The 15,459-nt window shown below is 32.6% G+C and overlaps 1 protein-coding gene across 2 annotated transcripts; it reads right to left on the bottom strand.

Annotated features, from left to right (window-relative positions):
* Positions 1-950: 950 nt before the first annotated feature.
* LOC113868807 (two-component response regulator ORR21-like) lies at positions 951-9,047 on the bottom strand. 2 transcript variants are annotated; one of them, XM_027504713.1, is made up of 6 exons: positions 8,605-9,047; positions 7,194-7,346; positions 6,714-7,109; positions 6,458-6,534; positions 3,646-4,810; positions 951-1,455 (listed from the first exon to the last, which is right to left on the bottom strand). In XM_027504713.1, the coding sequence occupies exons 1-5, from the start codon at positions 8,738-8,740 to the stop codon at positions 3,671-3,673; spliced, it is 1,902 nt and encodes a 633-aa protein (XP_027360514.1). In that variant the 5' UTR covers positions 8,741-9,047; the 3' UTR covers positions 951-1,455; positions 3,646-3,670. The 2 variants fall into 2 exon arrangements, with proteins under 2 accessions (XP_027360514.1, XP_027360515.1); XM_027504714.1 differs by having other exon boundaries at positions 8,601-8,730.
* Positions 9,048-15,459: the final 6,412 nt, after the last annotated feature.

Genomic DNA, 15,459 nt, shown 5'->3' with positions numbered 1-15,459 from the left:
CATCGTTTCCAGACTAGCTGATACCAATTGTTGAAGTTTAAAACGTAATAACTCCAACTCACACTCACTCTCAACTTGACAAGTTTATGAGGAACTAAAATTCATACTTGTATTCATATCTTTTAATAGGTGTACAAAAGGGACTTATATAAGATTGTAATCAACCACCTATTTCCTCCTATTCTAACAACCTGCGCTAACATATGACAGTTATAATGATTTTTGACAATTAATTTCTAATTTTTTTTCTAATTAGTCCCTGAATATTTAATCTGTTACATTAGAATGTTGATTAGAGACTTCAAGTTATGAAAGATTTACATGATTTTTGAAGTGAAAAACTTATGGGGGACTGAAGTAGAAAGAAAAAATTATGTGAAACCCGAGATAACATCGACTTTCAACGTGTATGGTTTTGCTTTAGCTACCTTTTTTTTCTTTTTGGTCAACATGCTTTTTCTACCTTGAACACACAATATTTCATCGTTACACGGAGCAATTTTGAAGTTATATGTTTATCTTTAATTTTAATTTTTTTGGTGAGAAAGAAGTATATCTGCTCAATTAAACCATTATATAACGCGTATCAAGACATGCAATATTATTATTGCTTATACAACTTAACATTTTAGAAATGAGAGAAAAGTCGTTTCAAATCATGGAATAAAATGAAGGGATGCCATAATAATTAACAAGGGTCTTCTCATTTTCAAATTAGAATTATCTCCTAAAATAAAGTTAAGGCTGATTGCTTCCTATTCTGCTCATTCACATATCTTGTCATATCAAGCTAGAGGAAAGGTCTACGAAATTTCACCAAATTTTAAGGTCTATCGGAGTATTTACCCTAAATCATGATAGGTCTATCGAGGCAATGCATTCAAATTGATAAATTGGAAAGGAAAATGCTTGGACTAAAATTTATAGAGAAAAGAAAATACAATGTTTTTCAGGATTGAAAAAGTAAAGGGCAAAAATTGTAAATTGTAATACATATTAAAAATTCTCAATACCTATAAGTACTTAGTACGACATACAAAGGTGGTAAGAAGACCATTATTATGTCTAGATATCACACAATTTAAACAATTTTCATAAGATAATTACCAAGTATTTAACATTATAAACAGTAGACCTAAATAACATTTTGCCGTAAAAAGCCATCAATTCATACAGTTGAAAGTTAGAAAAAAATTTATTCCCCTACAAACTAGTGGATAGATTATAAACATTCCTACATACATGTGCAGCTACTAAGGCGTAAACTAACACCCATAAATACTATCCTTTATACACAGTCAGTCTTCATTGTGCTCTAAAATGAACCGCAGAATGGTGCAGAGTGCAGACAGATACCAAGAAAGCAGCACTACAACTTACTCATCTTCTAAACAATTGAAGAGGAAACAATCTGTACCTTTGTGGAAAGGCCTTCTCCTCACCTAACATTACAACCTGTTCCAAACAAGGTTTAGGCATTAACAACCAACATAAATATAAGGACACATATAAATTGAAATGTATCTTATAAACTTTTAGAAGGGAAACGTGTAATCCAGGCATATCAAAGACCAATGCAAGCACAATAATCAGAACCACAAGGGAGGCGGACAAAACATGCAAACCCAATCACCTTTCTCTCTCTCTTTTTTCTTTCATTTTATGCAAAATGCAGATAAAGATAAAGTAAGGAGATAAACCAAGAATTTCAAAGCCAAAATTGAAGTGAAAGGTATTGTTAAAGCAAGAGTGAGAAATTATAATAATGAACTTGTGTGATCCCAAACCGCTGCTAAATATCTTCAATTCCTACTATTAACCCTTTCAAGAAAAAGAATATGTATGGTACTTGCCAAATACGGACAACTGATAGAACACTAATTTGTCACTTAAAATGCGGAATATTACCCTACTATGTTAGCCAATCAAGGGATTTATGTTTTATGATAGTTAATTTTCTTATGCTTGTTGCATAAAATAGTGACAAGCAGTCAAAACTATGTTGGGAAGCAAAAATCAGAGGAACAGGGGCAAAAATTAGTCAGTTGTGCCAAACAATGGACATAGCATGCCCCGTGCTTGTAAAAATCCCAATCTCTGTTCAGGGCATGTTAGAAGAGTACGTCCCATGCTTAAATCAGGAGACCATCAGTGAGCACAGCCAAGTTCAATGAAATATAAATTCAACTTTAGGGTCTTGAAGAAGGGACTTTTGGGGATTCAAGAGCTGTCTAAAGGACTTTCGGAACAATCTCTCTTCTCTTTTGTCTTCCCTGGTGATTGAATGTGAGTTGTGAGATCAAGAGCTTCCTTGTCTCCATCACGAACATCATCCCTCTTCTCTTCCTTCTGTGACATCTCTACAGATCTTCAAAGGACATCACTTCTCACCATAGAGTAGTTATCCTCATAGAGCAGATTGGCCATAGGGGTTCTTCCTACCCCTTTTGTTAGGATTATAGATAATTACTTCGTAGTTCATTTTGCATTATGTGTTTTAATCATGTGTAACTAAGCATTTCTCGCCATGGGACTGAGGTGGATACTTCAAATGTAACTATTGTTTACCTCAATTTAAATTTATGAAGTTGATGAGTTAATTGACATAATTATTCCTTTGTGTTTTATATAATTCTTGATAAGGTCAATGTCAATGAAGGACTAATCCTAGTTAATCAATTGACATGCGATTGCACTTTCAATAGGTTAACAGATCTAAGGAATAAATAGGAATTACAGATAGGAAGATCGATCTTTTTCTCTAAATCTTTCAATCAATTAATTGGATTTAACAAAATCTAATGAGTCTTATGCTCTTATTTGTGTGTTAATTTCTATGATCATTAGCATAACATTCAGATAAAAAGACTCACTATTCTATGATCATTAGATAGTGATTAATATAGATTAGATGATTGATGATCAAGATACAATGGATTAAAGTTGAATTGGGGTATAATTAGGGAATCACAAGGGGAAATTGAAGCCCCATGCAATTATTCATATATATTCTAAATTGTGGTGTCTGCTTTTCTTATTTATTTGTGAAAATCATTATCAATAACATCATCATAAAGCCTCTTGGTAATTGATTCGCTTAACATTTTTGAACCTTGGTACAGGGTGATTGTGAATATAATCCTTGAGAAAACAACACTGGAAGAATCAAAAACTTTTTTGTACAACTGACAGGTAGTAAGGTACCCTTGCCCATGAGTTTGAGGCTTTTTAAACAATATTAAAACAGCAACAACCATCCTCCTAATCATGGTTTTGATAAACTTCAACTCATTAAATTCTGCAGTAGTTATTTATTATATCTTGTATGCCTATGCTTAGAAAATCTCAAAGATAATACAAATGCATACATCCAAGAATCCAAAAATTCAGACAAAGAAGTTTAAATTATTATAGAATATAGAGTAGACAAACTTATGAAGAGAAATGACATACAATAGTTGGGAAAGTAGCTAAATAACTCCTTCGGTTTTGCTAAAAGAAAAATTTATTACAATTAGATATAATCATCATTATATTTCAAATTAGTATCAATAATAAATAGCATTTGAATCACTGACCATGTAGTTAAACTAATACTCACAATCTTATAAAACATAATGCTCAAAGAAATAGTCATCAACTTACCTATTCAGTGAACATGCTTGAATGATTACTGAGATGGATATCTTTGTAAGATTGGGTAGCTCACTTTTGGAATATTGATAAAATTTGGTTCCTCCTTCAGTGAGTTGCCACTGCTATTTCCATCTAGTTTCATTTGACTTAAATCACTTACAGATGATTCAGTTCCATTTTCCACAAACCTACTTGGAATACAAGTGCTTTTGCCAATAAATCCAATACTCCTAAGAGATACTTGATCAAGTGAATCACCTGATTTAAAACCATAGGGATCTTGTCTATCAGACGTGGGCAAAAGGCCAGGCAAAGGTCTTGTGGAACCAAATGTCAAAATTGAGTTTTGAAGGTGCTGAATATTGCTATTATTGCTGGAGCCCATGGAACAAATGGAGGGTGCAGTATACCCACAGAGAACACCTTGTGGTTTGGTGTCCCCACCAGGAAATTTAGATGCACTCAATGGATTATTTGATTTTTGTGACAATACACTATAATCAATAATGGCATTCCTGCCAAAACTGCAGTCGTGGTTGACAGAAGCAAGATTTACTGCCTGGAAAGTTTCTGAAGATTGAGAGGGTACCACCAAGCAAGATGGTTGAACATTGATTGAATGACTTTGATCAGGTACCAGTGACTGCTGCTGCACTTGTTGCTGTTGTTTTTGCTGGTGCTGCTGCATTTGTTGCTGCTGTAATATATCCATCAGCACATTGTTCTGAACAGCCACCCTTTCAATGTTACTATTGGGTCCCACCAAACCAACTGTATTATTAGATGACGGCCATGCACTATATCCTGATGATGTATCATTTACAGTTACGATAGATGGAGGAAAATTCTTGCCAATGTTGGAAGGACACTTCACAAGAGGCTGACCATATGCCACAGCATGTTCAACATGGGAATGTTTTGGCCCCTGAATGGATGCTTGCAGTAGGGCAGTCTGGTCCACTGTAGTAATTATGTTAGTTGCTGGGCGACCTAAGAGCTCAGCATGAAGGGCTGCAAGTGTTTCAGGGGGAACATGACCAGCAGCAGCCAAAGCTTGTATGTCCAATCTTCCAGGAGCACCCAGCTTGGACTCTATAGTTCCAGGAACTGTGTTTAGCATCCCATTCTGTTGCTGTGCCACTCCACTTAATCGCTTCAAATAAAGTCTAAATTTCTGCCAATTAATATTGCAATCCACAATAGCAATGTTAATTAGACTCAAGCTACACAATATAAGTTCATGTATATACAATATATATTACCTTACTTTGTAAGAAATATGATATATTTGCAAATTGATGAACACATAAAATTCCTCACCCATTTATCAAAATATTTTCTAATTAGTTAAGGGTGACTGTGATCTTAAACTCTTAGGCTCTGTTTGGGAATTATGTTTTGGAGGGAAAGGAAGAAAAAAGGAAGGCTTATTTGATGATAACCCTCTGTATTTATAAACCCTCTTCTTAAACCCATGTTTTTAAGTTCCCCCAAATTTGGGGGATTTTTAATTAACCCTTCCCCCTCCCTTCTCCTCTCCTTCCTTACCCTTCAAACTCTTCCTTCTCTCTCCCTCCAAACTCTCAAGCAAAGCCTTAATAATTCTAAGTTCTGAAACCAGTAAACTTTCGTAGAATGACATTTATCATTGAATAATTGTTGGTATTCATTTCTACATATATTTGACCTTCAAATCTTATCAACTAATTACATGTTTATTTAAAAGGAAAAAGAATACATAACTGAAAATTTCTTTCTATAACTTCTGCCCAATCTCATTCTTGGTCTCCCTCATCTTTCTCATTTATCATTCATCAATACTGTCATTCTTATATTCCAGGGTTTTTCCACCCACATATATTTATAGAGCATGTTAATTTATATAGAAAATCTTCAAGTAAAATCAGTCATTTTAATTTATTGTCTTTGTGCTAATTAACTGGCATCAATATTTTCTCATCTCAACACGAATCATATTTCAATATTGTTGCTTCTTCCTTACCTAACAGTTTCATATCTATGACAGTAAAACAAAGATGGACAGTACTGTGGAACTTCCTCAGCATCAACTTTAGTTAAGTTGTCTAAAGAAAAAAGAAAGAGAAAAAAAAATTGAAAATCAACCCTAAAACCTAATTTATGAGATGCAACCATATCGACTTCCCTAAAACCTAATTTATGAGATGCAACCATATCGACTTCCCTTCCCAAAATTGGAATAACAAAAAAATCCATTAAAAGGTTTTTTATGTTCATCAATTCTTGTAGGTATTACTTTTCTAATAAAAAAAACAACCAAGACTTATCCCACTAAGTGAGGTTGGCTGGATCACACAACGCCATTGAACTCGGTCAAAAACCAAATTTTTAGCGATATGATTAATCAAAAGGTCTCTTTTAAGAACTTTGGAGATATTAATTTTCTAATAACAAAATTTGAGTTTGTGGATCCTTCTTTGCCTTGTAGAAGTTAATGGTAGCTACTAACTCATCAATGCTGAGAAAGACTAATCATGCAAATATGAACTGTACTTCAAGTTTACAGGAGATACTAGAATGGTAATTTCTGCCCAGACAGCACAACAATTGGAACAAAAATAAGACAACATGTGCAAGTGACCTCAATATAGGAGAAAATAATATGCTAGCATATGTAAACAAATGAAATATAACACATAAAATAAAATAAAAAATAAAAAAAACATAAAAATGGTGCAACTGATAAGATCAGCGGCAGACCCAACAATTGTAAACTACAAAATGCATATGATTCTGAGGAAAATGGTAAGGAATCATTTGACATTTTGAACTGAAAACAAACCTGTAAATGACTTGCAACATTTTCTCTTGTCAAACCCGGGACATTCATCAATTCTAGTATTCTCTTCGGCACTGCCTCTGAAATACAAGGATAAGAAACAACTGATCAGCTAAGTTGCAATCAAATGCTTAAATACTCAAAAGGAAACGATTATACTTGTAAGGTTATCCTATATTTTATTGTAATACACTGAAGTCTAGTCACTGAAAGAAAAAACAAAAGCAATACAAAGAAAGTTATAGTTGGAGATTCATACTGTCAAGCCCAAGTTGATTAACAGCACTAACAAATTGTTGATGTAACTCCACTGACCACACTACACGGGGCTTCTTAGATGTAGCAGGATCATCAGTCTCCAATTCAAGATCATCTTCTTCTTTTAAACTGCTTCTCTTTTTTGGTATTTTAACTACTTCTGCTGCATCAGCAACAGAAGAAGTATATTCAGCATCATCATTCCCCCGTTTATTCCTATCATTATCTTCCACACTGCCTGAATTATCATGTTCTTTGTTTTCATTCCACATTTTCCTAACAACATGCTGCCATATATTCCTTAATTCTTCCTCACGTACAGGCTTAATCAAATAATCACAAGCCCCGTGTCTGATTCCCTTCATAACAGCACTTGTTGTACTATCAGCAGACATCACTACAACATGTGGAACATAACCAATTTTCAATGATAAGCATCATAAACACTTGTAATTCCAGGGACAAGAGAAACAGCACTTACTAATAACAGGAAGGTCCATTTCCAGCCCAACATGTTCAAGGAGTTTATAGCCATCCATGTCAGGCATATGAACATCACTCAGTACCACATCAAAACAACCTTTCCTTTCCCGCAGAAGATTCAAAGCAACAGTAGCCTCAGTGCATGCAGTAACTGGAAGATTAAAAGAATAATAAGAATTAAGAAGAAACAATATTATTCAAATTAAGAGGACTTGCAAATCAGCAAGCATTCATGTCATACGTTTACTACGTCTGCAATATCTATCGAAATCAATTTCAAATTTCCACACCATATGTTGTAGAAATTTCAGGTCATAGTGAATAGCCTGCAAGCGTAAGTATTCTCCACTAGAGTCAAGTGAAACCCTTTTAATTACACACAGACAAACACATTCAATAACAACAATAAACAAGCTAAAAATCAGCTATCTGACTGCTTGTTTACAATTATTTTCACTGCACACTGGCAATAGGAGAAAGGGGGAAAAACCTCCTTAGTTCAAACAGTATCAGGACTCAAAAAAAGGCACACAGTTGGAAAACTATTAAGCAAACACACTACGTAACGAGTCAAACCTTAAAGGAAAGACATAAGAACGGAAAGAATAAAAAGACACAAATCCTTTGGTCATAACAACTGTAAATGCAAAAGCATCGTCCAAATCTTCCTAAGATTCCCTACGTTCTATAGGTCCAATCAATTAAACGATTTAGAAACAAAAAGCACAACAGAATAATTAAATGGCTAACTCAACAAACAATCAAACACACACAAAAACTTGCATTGTACTAGTCAAAGTCAAACTAAGCAAATCCCAAAAACCTAATGCATGATCATTCTTGACCCTAATATAAAAAAATAAAAATACAAAGGTACATTAACGGAGAAGAAAAAGGAAGAAAAATTTGTGTATATTTTCACTGTGACAATATAATACAAGGTACACCTAATAATAGCTTAAAATAAAATATAAAAAAGAAAGTACAATAAAGTACACCACATCAAATCTTCCTAAATGCAATCAATAATTATGGTAATTCTGTATTCAGTCAAGCTATAACTACAGTAACAATCCTAACAAAGCTAATTATAGCCATCAAGGTTAATCACGATAACAATGCTAATTACCGTGACTAAAATAGCCATGGCTTAAGCTGCATATATATAAAGGGACGAATATATATATATATTCGTCCCTTTACGAAGGTGTTTGGGAAACAGCTTATTTTCCAAAAATAATCCGTTATTTTTAAAATGTTCTCACACTAAGCTCAGACACGCGCTAAGCGGTTGTCATATCCATACGAGTTAAAGATAAAAGAAACCGATATTAGTTTTCTTCTTACGAAAACAACGAATTTGTTTGAAAATTGAAGGCAAGTGAAACGCGAACACATAAGAAACTAACCGAGATAACGGCAGCGAATAGACATTTGCTCGATAATCTTCAAAGTGGCAGCGTCATCGTCGACGAGGAGAACGCGGAGACCCACCGGAAATTCAGCGGTGCAAGCGTCGCCGCTCGAATGCGACGGCGCAGCCATGGCTGCTGCTGAAAGCAACGACGTCGTTTCAGGAGAGGGAAAATTCAGAGGCAGAGAAGCTTAACAGCAAATATAGAATGTGAGAGAGTGAGCATAGTTGAAGAATCGAAGGACACGTCAGCACAGAACAGAGGAAAACGCAACCCTAGAGTGTGAGAGAAAAAGGAAAGTGAATTTGAGGGTTTTGGAGTTCACAAGTGAGTGGGATCGAAGAAAAGAGTCTAAGGATTTGGGTAATTGAGAAGGGAAAGGTGCTGATGAGATGAATAATTTTGGTGTGTGAGTAGCGAGTGATAATAATGGTCATGCTGGGAAAGAGAACGCCAATCCAAGACAAATATTACATTAAATAAATCACTAAATGCGATTTTATTTATTAATACTAAATCCATTACCATGACGTCACTATATTTACTTTAGGAAGTTAATTAAAACTTAAAAAATAAATAATTATATTTACTTTTTATTTTAAATTAATTTAATTATTTAAAATTTTTGCATTGATATTAATAAATATAAATATTTAGTCAGTGCAATTTTTACTAAATTATTTAATATTTTATTTTTTATTTTTAAATTGACTAACAATATAAAATATTATTATATTCATTATTTATTTACAATGTGATTACATTAAAAATTAATATTTTTGGTTTTATAATATAAAGGTTTTTATTAACACAGTTATGTTAAAAAAAAAGATTTTAGTCACTTATAATGATATTTTACAACTTGATTATTTTTTATAAAAAATTATAATTTGGATAAAAATAGATTTAATTATATTTTTTGAAATTTATTTTTAAGAAATATTTATTATAATTTATTCCTTAATATGTTAAAAATATTAGGATTTAATTTTATCATTAATAGTTTTTTTCTGTAAAGTACTGAAAAAGTTCAATTCATTACTTTCGCTTAAAATTTTTTTTTTTATTATTTTATTATTTAAATATTTAAATTTGCAAAAAAGAGTTGGTTGAATTTAGTAGTTTTGGCTGCTTCGTTCTTTCTCTTTCCCTTTCTCTTTTTGCACTCAACGTTGGGATGACCCTCATCTTCTTTCTTGGCGACGTCACCATCCTCTACTGTTTCCACCCACCTTCTTTCTTCCTTACTTTCTTCAAACTCTCCTACTTCAGCATCACCTCTTCCTCCACCTTGACCTGCAACTTCAACCTCACAAACTCGAAGGCCATTGTGGGGAGAGAAGATTAAAGAAGTAGAGAGAAAGTGCCAAAAGTAATTGTGAGTTCCACTATATTGTTTTCTTTCTCCATTGAAGGAGAGATTTTTAGTAGAAAGGGATCTAAGATTCTTTAAGTACCCAATTTAATTCTTACGGAATATAGTTTTTATTAAAAAAAATATTTTAATTTTATTTTTTATTTTACATAAGTTTGATAGTATTAAGTGATAGTCATTTTACAAAACACGTGAGTTGCACAAGTAATCTTGGTTGTAGAAGGTGTAGGGAATTAAAACGAAGAGTTTGTGTCAAACTCTAAATTAATATAGAAGGAAAGGAGCATTTTGCAGTGATTGATTTGGCATGTAAGTATTGTAGGGTGCTATGGAATATCATGGAAGATGTAGTGGAACACAATGAGCAGCCTCAATAAGTAGTTCCCACAAAAGAGGAAACAAACTTGAAACAGAGCTTTAGTGGTTTGTGCATCCATGGCTCATTCATCGAGTACAAGAAGGACCTCTGTTCTCAGGGAGTGTGGATGCTGTTGTGGGGATCTGGAGGTTCAACAAGACGAGGGACTTTTTTTAATTATTTATTAATTTTTAAAAATAATATAAATTTTATTTAGAATTTTTTAAATATTAATTTTTAAATAACAAGAAGAAGAATGAAGTGATAGTGATAAATTGAACTTTTTTTTTATCTAATTCATCACTTTACTTGTAATAAGGAAATTTTAATATTTTTAAAATATTAAAATTAAATTTTAATAATTTTTTTAAGAACTAATTCTAAAAATATATTATTTTTATATAGACAAAATATAATTATGCAAAAAAATATTATATTAAAATATTAATATAACACTTCATATGAAAAGTTTTTATTTTACTAAAATGATACTAAATTTAAAATATAGAAAGTAAACAAAATATTATTATCAATAAATGATTGATTTCTAGTAATTAAAAGTGTTATATAAAAAAATTATTATATTAAAGTGTAATGATTTTTTCAATAAAAATTATTAATTTTAGGAAAAAAATTATTTTTTTCTTTGTATGTTTAATTGTATGTAATTTAGACTTTAACTTTTGAAAGTATGTAAAAAAAATTCTTTTATTATTTTGTTATTTAAACATTTAATTTCTTTGTTTCTTGTAAAAAAAAAAAAAAGCTCTTAAATTGCTAAATCTCTTTTTTTTAATGAAAAATATTTTTTTTAATATTTTTGTTTCAAACACTCTAGATTTAACGTCTGAATAATGAAAAAAAAAAAATTCACATTCTTTCAAAAGTATAGAGTGTTGCATTACACATTTTCAAAATTTAAGATTTAAATTATATATAACTAAACATACATGAGGTTTTTCTTAATTTTATGTACTTAAATCAACCCTAACTTTTATATTTAACTTACTGTTTGGAGAGCAATTATACCCATCGAGAAGTAATAAAGAGTTTTTAAATTAAATTCTCGAAATATCATTCCATAAGGATTGTTTTCTAATTACTAAGAATTTCCTAATTCAATTGTTTAAGCTTCAAAGATATGAGATTAATTAAAATAAGAATTTATAAAATTAATTATAAACTAAGAGCTAGGAATACAATGCACGTCTTAGTTAAACTTATTGGAGAGGAACTTAGGGCATATGAGTTTTTTCATTCAATCATTTATGTTATTTTTCTGTTTAACTCTAAATATGATTTCCTTGTGATTACCAATCATTCATAAGAATACTATTAATACCCAATGGTCATGCAATATTAATATTCTTTTCTCTAAATTAACATCCCCAATGGTCATGCAAGACATCAATTTGAGAAAGCTTAAGGAACCTATGAACTTGTTAATTTAATAACAATTAGAAGAGAAAGATTGGTTTGGTCCACCTAATCTTTTGTCTCGTTTTACCCTATAGATCTATTAATTAACCGAGGTATGGTCGCCTAATGATATAATTAATTAGGATTAAGAGAGAAGCACAATAGGATAAAATCTAATCACAAAATAGAAATTAAATTTAGATTCAAACGTCAAAACCCCATAAATTCATGAACAATAGTTCTCATAGCCCTAGCTATGGACTTAGTTACTCATGCTAAAGAAAAGAACTAAAACAATCATAAATAAAGCCATAATCAAAAGAAATAGTAAACTAGAGTATGAGATGTGTTCCCGGTCTTCAAGTACGATCGCTTGAAGCTCCAAGTCTCGTCAAACATGTGTCAAGGATCCCGTGCAAGAGAAAAGAGATGAGAAGTGTATCTAAAAGCAAAATACTAGATGTCCAACGGTGTTCTTCCGATGCCTGAGGTCTCCCTCTTTAATAGAGTTTGAAAACCCTAAAGACTCTTCATAATTGGGCTTCCCGCAGATGAGCATGGTCGTGCAAGGTCTTAAGCACGACTGTGCATAGGCTCGCAGCACCCCGTACTTGTTGAAAGGGTCTGGGCGTGTTGACTGCTGCAAAGCTCTAATCTTCCCAAAATGCACCCAAAATCCACTTGCGGCCTCTTTATACCAAACTACATAATTAATATATAAATTAGTGTAAAACTCAAATAAAATAAAGGTCAAATATGAATATATGGCTGTAAAAGAGGGCTTAATTACAAACTTATCAATTCCCCCATACTTATTTGTTTGCTTGTCCTCAAGCAAAGTGCTGGTTAAGAGAATAACATAATAACTTGAAACATAATACCACACAAGGAACCCGAGATGAAGGAGATAAAGAGAGTAACAAGAGTAATATCACTGAGCATAAGCAATCAAAAGGATTCCTAATTAGAATCTTATATTTTCATACTTTTCACTCAAACGTCAAACTAAGGTACTTTACTTTTCCCTCTCACTAAGGGACAAAATAAGATATCACTCAGTTCTCCTAAAGAAAAGTGTACTACTATAGACTTGACTATGAACCGACTCTCCACTAAATAAATTAAATGCAAATAAAAATCATGAGGTCTTTTTCAGGTTATAATGTGGTCAAGGAGTTATAATAATTGAGGTGAGATAAATGAAAGAAAGGGGATATACAAAGAAGTAATCAATTATAAAAATTATAAACATCTCCTAAGTTTACAAATGAAGTTCTTGGAGTAATTTTTATATTTTACATATAATTAAGTTTACAAATGACGGTTCGGCTGCACACGAGGGGTCATGGTGAAAGTAATTTGGAGGGACGTGGCTCTTGGTTTCTCCTTGAAAGGTCACGCCTCCTTGGTTTCCTTGTGCATACAAAAAGTCTCATAATGGGCCATAAATGAGAGAGGCGACAATTAAGGCAAGATAACCATTTGAATTATTTCAAGGAGGGAATAATGGTCTTTCCATATTCCAAACATCTAAGTGGTTGAACCCCTTGGTTTGCTCGTGAAAAGGGCATCATCCTCCTTTGAACCAAGTGCGTGTAAAAACTTCCATAAAGAGTAATAAATGCAAAGTAATTAAAGAAGGGAATAATGCAATTAATGTGGAACACGGTTTCAAGGCTTTAAATGCTCCAGTGGTAACCTCCAAGGTTGATTGGGTTGCCCATTAATGCAGGCCGGCGGTTTTGGGTCGTTCGAGGAGGGAATGGGCATGTGCCTCTTCAATTTCTCGAGGAATTAAATGCAGCTGGGAAGCCATTAAGGCATTAGTGGTGCTTTAAATGGGTAGGGGAAGGTTTCTCGTGTTAGTGCAAAAAGACATGGGTACTTCCTCAATAAATAACCATGGAAATGAATGCTAATTTAAAATAAATTGGTCATTCTTAATTAATGCATGAAGAGTCCACACTTAAGGAGAGGATTAGGGTTCCATTTTTCGGTTGCACCATAAGGAGATAAGTTTCTATTTGTTGCCACATGAAGTGTGGCGGTTATTAGAGGGGGCGACTGCATTTAATTAAGGTAACTGGGAAATTGATAATTGCATTAAGTGCAATTCTTTAAGCTCAGAATCTAGGCCATTAAGGCTGATTTTCTCTCCCTCCCATATGCATTAAATGAAAATTTGGTTGCCCTAATTAAGAGAGAAAGATTTGAATAAAATCATAAGGTGTCTCTTCGAATCCCCTTTCTGTTGCACGTGAAACATGGTGTGATGATGTTCCATTAAATGGTGAACCTAGAGTGCATGGTATAGGAGAAAATGAAAAGGCTTATGCAGGTGCTGACTAAGGTCGAGTGGGTATTCAATGCAAGAAAGAGAAATTATCAATAATGGCTAGGCAAGGCAGGGGTCACACGTGTAGTTTCTCTTTAAAAAAATACAACATAAACAATTAAAATGGGGGTAAGAGAACAAGGTGTGTAATAATAATAATCATAATAATAAAATGGGTCCACCTACCAAGATCAAAAGACAATCTCGTCCTAGGGTTAGTCTTGCTATCCTAAGGTTCTCAAAATATTACACCACAGAACCATAAGGGCTTATGCAAACTAAAAAAATACCTTAGCTATTAACGTATTATGGAAATAAAAAATTTACACAAATAAGGAACACAATTCAGTGGAAGATTCACACATAAAAATTTCAATCGACCACAGGAATATTTTAATTCACTACAAGACTAAATTAGAATAAAAAGAACAAAGCGAGAAATCACTAATTAATAATGAATAACCCATGACGAGTAAATTGAAATTGGGGATGTTACATTTTGAATGTTAATATTGTTCTTTTTCTTCCATGAATTTCTTCTTTCCAAACTCTTGAATTGAATTAATGGTTGAATGAGGGGAGAATTGCATAATGAACCCTAATTCATTTTAATGAAATTCTAAATTTGAATTGCTTAATTCTTGTTTAATTCTAAGATTGCATAATCAAGGAATGAGAGATTAGAGTTCATTGGGTTGCTTAATTCATATGAAAACATAAGGTTGATTTTCTCTTGTTAAATTAATCTAATTCAGGGAGGAGAGGAAAAGTATTAAAATCTTGAGAGGAATGAGGATAAAGTCTATATGAATGAACTAGGGATTACTACTTTCTATTGATTGAACATTATAATTCTATTTCTTGTTCTTCATATTAATTCTGGAATCAAACAAAACCCCCTTTTTAATCACTTTTGTAATTAATGTTCTTAACATGTTTGATGCATATTCTCAACCATTGTCGTTGGGGTCGACCTAGGTTAGCACCCTAGTATTACATTAATTTCTGTTTATATTTTGATGAGGGTTCGCGACAAATCTCTTTTCATCAAATTGGTTCCATTGCCAGGGACTTTGGTGTTAATTTTGCATTGAACTTGTTAATTACTCTGTTTTACTGTTCTGTTTTTAATTTTTCTGCACTTTGTTATGTTTTTGCTGCATAATTCTGCAGAATTTGTGATTATGTGTTACATTTTCTTATACTAGTTTACAATTTCTTTTTATTTTTGCTGTTTAGTGTTAATGCTTCATTTTACTGCACTTAGACATTAGTTTTTTGCATAATTGTTATTTAAATTTTCTAGAGCACAAGCTTGATGAATTGACATCCATGGTAAAACAATTGGCTTCCATGCAAAAG

The sequence above is a fragment of the Abrus precatorius genome, unplaced genomic scaffold, assembly GCF_003935025.1.
Source record: "Abrus precatorius isolate BTA unplaced genomic scaffold, Abrus_2018 Scaffold6, whole genome shotgun sequence".
NCBI classification, from domain to species: Eukaryota; Viridiplantae; Streptophyta; class Magnoliopsida; order Fabales; family Fabaceae; genus Abrus; species Abrus precatorius.
The sequence above is the reverse complement of the archived record's forward strand: the minus strand, read 5'-3'. Positions and strand labels throughout refer to the sequence as shown.

What these genes read in the sequence shown, in the direction of transcription:
- LOC113868807 (XM_027504713.1), bottom strand. Translation starts at nt 8,740, where the DNA reads ATGGCTGCGCCGTCGCATTCGAGCGGCGACGCTTGCACCGCTGAATTT. An exon ending in TATTCGCTGCCGTTATCTCG is followed by an intron (nt 7,347 to 8,604) that starts GTTAGTTTCTTA and finishes TTAATCTTCCAG; the next exon opens with TTACTGCATGCACTGAGGCT. An exon ending in TAATCAACTTGGGCTTGACA is followed by an intron (nt 6,535 to 6,713) that starts GTATGAATCTCC and finishes CTTGTATTTCAG; the next exon opens with AGGCAGTGCCGAAGAGAATA.